This window comes from Sinocyclocheilus grahami, unplaced genomic scaffold (genome assembly GCF_001515645.1).
Source record: "Sinocyclocheilus grahami isolate Dianchi unplaced genomic scaffold, SAMN03320097.WGS_v1.1 scaffold152.1, whole genome shotgun sequence".
NCBI classification, from domain to species: domain Eukaryota; kingdom Metazoa; phylum Chordata; class Actinopteri; order Cypriniformes; family Cyprinidae; genus Sinocyclocheilus; species Sinocyclocheilus grahami.
Window position 1 is genome coordinate 64,588 of NW_015505331.1, and position 9,038 is coordinate 73,625.

The following is a 9,038-nucleotide window of genomic DNA, read 5'->3' on the forward strand; positions in this document are numbered from 1 at the left end:
TTTTTTTTGTGTTTGGGTAGTTTTTGTGTAACCCAGCTTCCGGGACAGGAGAGTCGCAACAACCCAGTGTTTGTAATGAGTGCAGATATTTAGCATTCTCTTCAGGTGAGAGTATTCTCAGTGCCGCCAACTTGCATTTCTTTGGTCAAATATAGGTTTGTGTATGTTTTATTTAATCTGTAAAACAGTTTCTTTGCTGTAAATCATTTTATTTTATGCAAAGCAAACCAAGTCAACTAAACAAGACACATCAGTCTTTTTGCGACGATTAAATGTTTAATTTTTACTTCTAAAATGCTTGTTAAACGAGTTTAAATGTAAGAAATGTTGTATACATGTTTAAACGGTAAAATATGTTGTATTAACAACTGTATTTAACTAAAAGGCATTTAGAGAAAGAAAGAAAGATAAAAAAAAAGTCAAAATAAATGAAAAACTAAAACGAAACAAAACCAACAGCAGTTATTGAACACCTAACTAAAAATAATAATCAAAAATAAATAATAGTTTTCTAATCAATCTCAGCATGCTTTAATTTTGTGTCGCTAGAGGTTTGCCTCAATAAGCTTAAATTAAAATGTCTTTGGTCTGCGCTCTGGAAGTGTTCTGTTAATTCTGCTAAACTTTAATTACTAAAATTAAAACTGAAACTAAACTGTATAAAAATGAAATAGGCTATAAATCTGTTCGCTAAATAAAAACTAAACTAATATTAACAAAATTATTAATGAAACCAATAAAAGAAAATTGAAAGCGATATTAAAATAAAAATGTATTTAAAAATGCAAAACTATAATAATAACCCTGATACGAATTTTTCATCTTTCATTGGTGCGTGAGGAGGGGGGTCTGCCAAATGAGGTTATCGGAATTCGGAGGTGCTGGACCCGGACCCAGCTTGTTCAAATTACACCCTGACTACGAATAGGGATTTCAGCTGTACGAGCACGGCTTGAACAGATTTCTATGTTTCTTAGTGAAAATGAACTACAGAGACTTGTGCTTTCCGTGTCCTGAACAACGTTTGTCGAGCTGCTTACCGGGAATTCTCCCAAATCTTCCCATGGCCACTTCAGGCCTGTACATACACATAATTTGCTTTTGCAGCTAAACTAGTGGTTCTTTTTTATTAATTAATTTTTTTACGTTGCAGTAGGAAAAATATATAATAATCAGAAAACAACATGTCTGCTTTATTTTAATGCAGGTGTACCAATAAACAAAATCTCCAGTCTTTCACATGCATCTTAAAGATCGTGTTTAATTGTGAATGTCCCAGCTAACAGGGAACGTTCCCAGAACATTCACTAACGTTCTTTGAAACGTAGTGGGGGCGGCACGGTAGGGTTTTGCCTAGAGCGGCAGTTGAGATCACGCCGGCCCTGCCTGTATGACTTTACTTTTTCCTCTGTGGAACATTAGTGGACCCACTTAAGTGATTACCAGCTTGCATCAGTTGCTTTTATAGTATGCACATATACTCTAAAATATCATGGTTATTTTATTGCAGCATTTTTTTTTGTGTTTGGGTAGTTTTTGTGTAACCCAGCTTCCGGGACAGGAGAGTCGCAACAACCCAGTGTTTGTAATGAGTGCAGATATTTAGCATTCTCTTCAGGTGAGAGTATTCTCAGTGCCGCCAACTTGCATTTCTTTGGTCAAATATAGGTTTGTGTATGTTTTATTTAATCTGTAAAACAGTTTCTTTGCTGTAAATCATTTTATTTTATGCAAAGCAAACCAAGTCAACTAAACAAGACACATCAGTCTTTTTGCGACGATTAAATGTTTAATTTTTACTTCTAAAATGCTTGTTAAACGAGTTTAAATGTAAGAAATGTTGTATACATGTTTAAACGGTAAAATATGTTGTATTAACAACTGTATTTAACTAAAAGGCATTTAGAGAAAGAAAGAAAGATAAAAAAAAAGTCAAAATAAATGAAAAACTAAAACGAAACAAAACCAACAGCAGTTATTGAACACCTAACTAAAAATAATAATCAAAAATAAATAATAGTTTTCTAATCAATCTCAGCATGCTTTAATTTTGTGTCGCTAGAGGTTTGCCTCAATAAGCTTAAATTAAAATGTCTTTGGTCTGCGCTCTGGAAGTGTTCTGTTAATTCTGCTAAACTTTAATTACTAAAATTAAAACTGAAACTAAACTGTATAAAAATGAAATAGGCTATAAATCTGTTCGCTAAATAAAAACTAAACTAATATTAACAAAATTATTAATGAAACCAATAAAAGAAAATTGAAAGCGATATTAAAATAAAAATGTATTTAAAAATGCAAAACTATAATAACCCTGACACGAACATCTTTCAATGGTGCGTGAGGAGGGGGGTCCGCCAAATGAGGTTATCGGAATTCGGAGGTGCTGGACCCGGACCCAGCTTGTTCAAATTACACCCTGACTACGAATAGGGATTTCAGCTGTACGAGCACGGCTTGAACAGATTTCTATGTTTCTTAGTGAAAATGAACTACAGAGACTTGTGCTTTCCGTGTCCTGAACAACGTTTGTCGAGCTGCTTACCGGGAATTCTCCCAAATCTTCCCATGGCCACTTCAGGCCTGTACATACACATAATTTGCTTTTGCAGCTAAACTAGTGGTTCTTTTTTATTAATTAATTTTTTTACGTTGCAGTAGGAAAAATATATAATAATCAGAAAACAACATGTCTGCTTTATTTTAATGCAGGTGTACCAATAAACAAAATCTCCAGTCTTTCACATGCATCTTAAAGATTGTGTTTAATTGTGAATGTGAAGTGGGGGCGGCATGGGTAGGGTTTTGTCTAGAGCGGCAGTTGAGCTCACCCTGGATGAGCCGGCCCTGGATACGTGACACAATCACAGCCAGTCAGAACATACTTGCTGTATAATATACAGTTATGTGGAACCAATGAGACATCTGCTAGAAGTCTTAAGTCTCCTCCACACAAGACCAAATTTTCTCTGATGGTTATGATTCCAATGTGTCTGTCTCACAGGAGAGAGGCAACAAGCGCAGGTTTAGTGAGTGATGGAGAGAGAAATACTAATCCAGTCTCCTTGGTCAGCGGGTCCAATCAAAATCCACAAAATCCAGATGTCACAAACACAGCCACAATGGACATTTCTGGTGGGAAAACAGTTTCTCTCTCTCTCCTTTAATCTGCCTCTCTTTGTCTTTGTCTGTCTCATTCTTAGTGTCTCTCTCTGTCTATTGTTCAGGATTTGTTGTGGGTAATGGTCCATCTGCCGACTGGTATCTGCCATTTGTAACAGCGGCTGATGCCAAAGTGCTGGAGCATTCTGGGAAATTGCAGTTGCTACTGGAGATTTTACACTGGGCAGAGGAACTACAGGACAAAGTGTGAGGAAAAGATTCTTGAATAGAAGTAGCACTTTTTATAAGCTTTGCATTGATTGTTATATTCATATAACCCACTGTTCAAAAGAGTCACACTAGGTTTTTATAAATGCTGTTTGCTTTTTTCAGGTTGGTGTTTAGCCAATCTCTGATAACGCTTGACCTTATTGAGAGTTTCCTCCTGTATGCAGATGAGACCAGGGGGAATAAATGTTGTCCATACAAAGGTAAATGAAGAGTTTATACAGGAGAATGTTAGAAATGTCATTTTTTCATTTTCCATGGTTATGCAATAGTGTTTTTTTGTGTGTGTGTGTATTGTCAGGGAAAAAATCGTGGGTTAAAAATAAAGATTATTATCGTTTGGATGGCAACACCAGTGCTTGTGCTCGCAAGAGATGGGCTCAAGAGTTTAACAACACTAAAAACATAAGGTACACTCAAAAACTTCATCAGCATCACATTTAAATTGTCTGCATTTCTTGTTCTGACTCTTGCTGTTTCCTCTGTGTCAGAGGGCGGTTGTTTCTGATCTCCACTCGCGCGGGGTCTCTGGGAATCAATCTGGTCGCTGCAAACCGGGTTGTGGTGTTTGACGCTTGCTGGAATCCATCATATGACATCCAGAGCATCTTCAGAGTCTATCGCTTTGGGCAGAAAAAAAATGTATATGTGTACCGTTTTCTGGCCCAGGTATACACATAAAAACGACAGATACTTGGGAGGACTTGTCATTGTTAACCTATTCAAGAAGATGTCTTAATTTTGTTTTTAATTTTTTATTTCATACAAGTTTTAATTAATTTTTCACATAAATTTTTATAGCTTTAACATATACTATATGGGAAGCTATTTTCTTACATTTTTAATGTGGATGTTTTTTTTGTTTTGTTTTATTTTTGGGGGGGGGCGTAGGGGACGATGGAACAGAACATTTATGAGCGGCAAGTTGCTAAACAGTCTCTGTCCTCTCGTGTTCTGGACCAGCAGCAGATTCAGAGACACTTCACACACAGACAGCTGAATGAGCTGTACTGCTTACAGCCAGATCTACGGCCCAGTAAACACACAGAAATGCCTGCAGTAAGCACACAAAAATGGCCCTGCTGTGGTACACACAGAACACAGACACACAGATGACCATAAGGTTTTGTCTTCCAGGATGACGTGTTGGTCCGGCTGCTGCAGAGCTGTGGGCAGCTCATAGTAAGTTATCATGAGCACAACTCATTGTTAGGCCACCGGGAAGAAGAGGAGTTGAGCGAGGAAGAGCGCAGAGCAGCCTGGGATGAATACCGTGCAGAAAAAAAGGTACACACTGCAAATCTCAAGTCAGTGGATTTAAACTGTGGTATGGAGCGCCCTCAGCTGGTACACATCGCAAACCTGATCATTTACACTTAACCCCACTAATAAATTATTATAAATAATATATTATTATATACCAGGGGTTCTCAACTCTGACCCTCGAGGTCTACATTCCTGCTGAGTTTAGCTCCAACCTTGATCAAACTCACCTGACTAACTTTCTAGTGATTGTGAAGGCCTTGATTAGCTTGTTCAGGTGTGTTTGATTAGGGTTGGAGCTAAACGCAGGAAAGTGGACCTCGAGGGCCAGAGTTGAGAACCCCAGTTATGCACTATATATATATTTATTTATATTTATATAAATATATATTTATTTATACTCCGCCATGATGCGAAACACTGCGTAAAGTAGAGCGGAGTGCAGAGGCTCCAATGCTTTGCTGATTTCATAAGGTTTCAAATTTACGCTGGCATTAATATCACAAAAATTTGTGGTGGGAGCTTCATGGAATGGGTTTCCATGGCCGAGCAGCTGAATGCAAGCAAGCACATCACCAAGTACAATGCCAAGTGTTGGATGGATTGGTGTAAAGCCCACCGCCACTGGACATGTTTTTATGAATGCTGTTTCAGAATGGAGCAGTGGAAATGTTTTCTGTGCAGTGACAAATCATGCTTCTCTGTTTGGCAGAAGCCAGGAGAATGTTACCTGCCTGACTGCATTGCCAACTGTAAAGTTTGGTAGAGGACGGAAAATAGTATGGGCCTTTTTTTCAGAAATTGAGTTTGGTTGCTTACTGCCAGTGAAGGGAAATTTTAATTATTCAGCATACCAAGACATTTTGGACAATGCCGTGCTTCCATCTTTGTGGGAACAGTTTCTATTCCAGCATGAGACTTTCATTCATGACGTGTCTCTTTCAGGCCTCTGTACAGAACTCCAATGAACCCACCCACAGAAACCTCAACCAAGCACTACAGGTACAGTTTCACCTCTGACCTAACATTTAGCATTCCGTAAATGTATTAAACAGAACTTCTGGAGCTGCAGACTGCAGTGCGAACAGTCTGTCTTTCTCTCCTCAGTTCATTCATCTTCAGCAGGCTCTGGCTTCTCGAAACTTCGCCTATACAACCAAGAGTGTTCCTTCAGCAACTTCATTACCCGTAAAACAAGGCAATGCCGAACGTTCTGCTGCTTGGGGCACTTACAACAACTCCAACATCACATTTCGGCTGGAGCAACCCAATGCGGTTTTCTCAGTTCCAAAAACAAACACATAACCCGATCCCCCTCTCCTCAGAAAACATAGTTTGTGTTGGATTTGATATAAGTAAGCTGCTCTCAATATCACCAATATGAATGTAGTTTTAACATTAGAGCACTGAATGGACTCACAAGATGACACCTAGGCACACATATGTTTTGAGACCTCAAAGCAAACTGCTGTTGTCAGAATTCCCACTACAAGTGTAACTTAAATTTGAACCTTAAAGCAACACCAATTCCTTACTGTACTAAACGGTGTGTCTGAGACCTTCGGCGTTTCTAGCTACCTCAAAACCAGTGGGAGTATGAAGAAAAGTCCTCAGCACAAGTATGCTTTTGGATACAAACAATGGAGGTTCAGTAGCCTGTGTACAAAAAAACTGTTGCCGGTGTTGTTGCGAATACATTGTTTAAATATTAAAAAAATTGTAATTTAGTTTAACATTCCAACACTCAATCAGTGTTATGACTTTGTATTTGTAATAAAATAATAGAAATAAAGAAATCAAAAACACTTACTGCGTCCTGCGGGTGCGCCGTTTGTCTTATTTTACTTCATTACTATGGCCTCGTGTCTCCAGTCACAGATTGTCCAGAGATAGAGAGACGTGCGCCGGTCTCTACGGTCCTGGTGATGCTTGTGCCTGCGCGCGGCTTCTCTACTGGATCCCGGTTACGATTAGGGATGGGCGATACCCCTTATTTTGTTTTCGATACGATACCGATATTTTTCAAGGCAGTATCGTCGATACCGATTCGATACTTTTGCACTTAACTTTTAAATTATGAAATGATTAAATTACTAAGAGTAAAATGGGTAATGAAAACCACTTAAACTTTGTTTAAAACGCATTTTAACCCGTTTAATCCCAAAATTTTCCCAGACATGAAAATATCCAAATGATGTGTCATTAGTAACCCTTTGAAATAATCAATAATTTTTTTTTTTTTGGAAAAGTGTGTGTGAATTTTTATTTTATGGTCAGTCACAATTGTAACCGGTGGGATAATGTGTATACTGAATTAACATATTTCTGCAGTCTTAAAAATTGTTATATAACTTAGCCCAGCTATTTTAAACTGTTTGATCACATTCTAGGGTTACTATTATGCATAAAAAACCCTTATACAACATTGATAGGAATACTGAGATCAAATACAGAAAAAATACAACCATCAACGTATTTCAAAATTGTTGTGACTTTTGGGACTGCCAGTGACAGGCTGTTGCATGCATAAAATACAACCTTTTTATTCTGACAGTGTATGATTTCTATTAACATTACAGAATAGAACATGATCAATATTACCTTTCAACGTTCAATTTAAATAACTAATTGCACAAACTATGTAAGCTACCATTTCAGTTTGTTTATTGTGAAATAACTCAAACATTTATGTTTTTATTTCTGTCCTCTGATAAGCATTGTTCAGGGCTGCCGTTCCCAAAAGCTTTAATGCTTTCTTATGATACTTTTGGGAAACGCAGCCCTGTGTGAATGCACTGTCAGAAGTGAGTGAACGCTCTCCGATTGATTAATTCTGTCCTGCAACATTTGTGTGTGTTCAGATGAGCAGGAAAATAGTTCTATCCTACACAATTACTCGCTAACAAAGGGTATTCGTGCAATTCCATGCATATTGTACGCATTATTATTATTTTTGTTAAACAAAACCACTGGTAAATAAAACACCTTAGGATCGATATTTTTTGTTTGAGGATCGATACTTTCGATACTCGCGTCAGGATCGATATATCGATACTTCGGATCGATACGCCCATCCCGCATATGTCGAGCTCTTCTGCTGGAGTGAGTCATCTTTTTTTGCAAAGTCTTTGACTTCAGGAGTTAAGTGACGCAGATTTCGTTATATAAAAAAAACTACAGGTGATATCAAAATGTAGATGTTTTGTTTGTCTGCTACTCGGTTATGTTTTTCAACTTTAATACACAACTGTATTTGTCTGCTACAGATTAAGGCAGTTTTGAAATCCTCTATCACTTATCTGTAATTTCATGTCAGTCACAAATTACTCCATTGCTGATGTTTTTTTTATTTCAATGATGGAAATTCATTTTGTATATGTACTTAAACCTGTTCAAAATTAATTATGCCATCCACCATCACCAACCCAATCCCTAATAATGTTTTAGCAAAAAGCTAAACCAATTTTGATTCGAAACATTACAGTTGCAAACAAATATAGAAATACATAACTCGGTAGTCACTCGCGTAACTGAAAAATGAAGCCTGTACTCTGGTCTATTTTGTGCAAATATTTGTGGGTTTAGTAGAAGTGCATTGTTGTTATTAAACAGATAAGTGATTTCATCTCGGTAGCACATTTCTTATTGGTTAAAATGATGTTGCACTCCCTGATCTCCTCTTTGGTTTGGAAAGTCATTGAGCATTAGTTATTATTCTGAATATTTATAACTCATCAAAAGTTTGTAATAGGCTATATATTATCAGATGTTATAAATGACTGCGTTGACTCTCGTTCATATTTGTGACAGTCCTGCTCACCCGTGCGATGCAGAGAGGTATGAAATCTGTTTTTCTAGATATTAATTGTATGAAAATATGCATTTCTAATGTTTGAATGAACAAAATTGACATTTGCTCCCGGTTATTTTGATTGATAATTGTATGTATTTTCTCTCAGTGGTGTTCCTTTGCCTGTTCCACGTGTGTTTTGGAATGTTCTCGTGGTCATTTTGGAAAACACTGTCCACTACACCATCTTCTCCTTCTGTGGAGGTACAGTAGCATCATAAAGTGATGGTTCTTTACCAAAAAGTAAGTTCCTTTTCTGGACTTGATGACACACATGGCTTTTGATGATGATGATGTGACATGTGGCCAAGTATGGTGACCCATACTCGGAATTAGTGCTCTGCATTTACCCATCCAAAGTGCACACACACAGCAGGTGAACACACACCGGAGCAGTGGGCAGCCATTTTTTTGCTGCGGCGCCCGGGGAGCAGTTGGGGGTTCGGTGCCTTGCTCAAGGGCACCTCAGTCGTGGTATTGAAGGTGGGAGAGAGCGCTGTACATTCACTCCCCCCACCTACAATCCCTGCCGGTA

At 37.9% G+C, this 9,038-nt stretch overlaps 2 protein-coding genes across 3 annotated transcripts in view; both read left to right on the top strand.

Annotated features, from left to right (window-relative positions):
* The window catches only part of LOC107592264 (transcriptional regulator ATRX-like), an 11,521-nt gene extending 5,132 nt beyond the window's left edge, over positions 1-6,389 (top strand). The window contains exons 5-13 of one of the 2 annotated variants that reach the window (XM_016281680.1): positions 3,005-3,135; positions 3,228-3,369; positions 3,496-3,593; positions 3,692-3,800; positions 3,882-4,059; positions 4,282-4,449; positions 4,528-4,677; positions 5,599-5,655; positions 5,761-6,389. In XM_016281680.1, the coding sequence (XP_016137166.1) occupies positions 3,005-3,135; positions 3,228-3,369; positions 3,496-3,593; positions 3,692-3,800; positions 3,882-4,059; positions 4,282-4,449; positions 4,528-4,677; positions 5,599-5,655; positions 5,761-5,958 (1,231 nt within the window). In that variant the 3' untranslated portion in view covers positions 5,959-6,389. The remainder of the gene's footprint in view (positions 1-3,004; positions 3,136-3,227; positions 3,370-3,495; positions 3,594-3,691; positions 3,801-3,881; positions 4,060-4,281; positions 4,450-4,527; positions 4,678-5,598; positions 5,656-5,760) is intronic. The other variant, XM_016281681.1, reaches the window with a different exon arrangement.
* A 1,320-nt stretch (positions 6,390-7,709) lies between these two features.
* The window catches only part of LOC107592350 (probable palmitoyltransferase ZDHHC20), a gene marked incomplete at its 5' end in the record, with an annotated part of 9,844 nt that continues 8,515 nt past the window's right edge, over positions 7,710-9,038 (top strand). The window contains 3 exons of the mRNA XM_016281851.1: positions 7,710-7,755; positions 8,464-8,490; positions 8,613-8,707. Coding sequence (XP_016137337.1) covers positions 7,710-7,755; positions 8,464-8,490; positions 8,613-8,707 — 168 coding nt within the window. The remainder of the gene's footprint in view (positions 7,756-8,463; positions 8,491-8,612; positions 8,708-9,038) is intronic.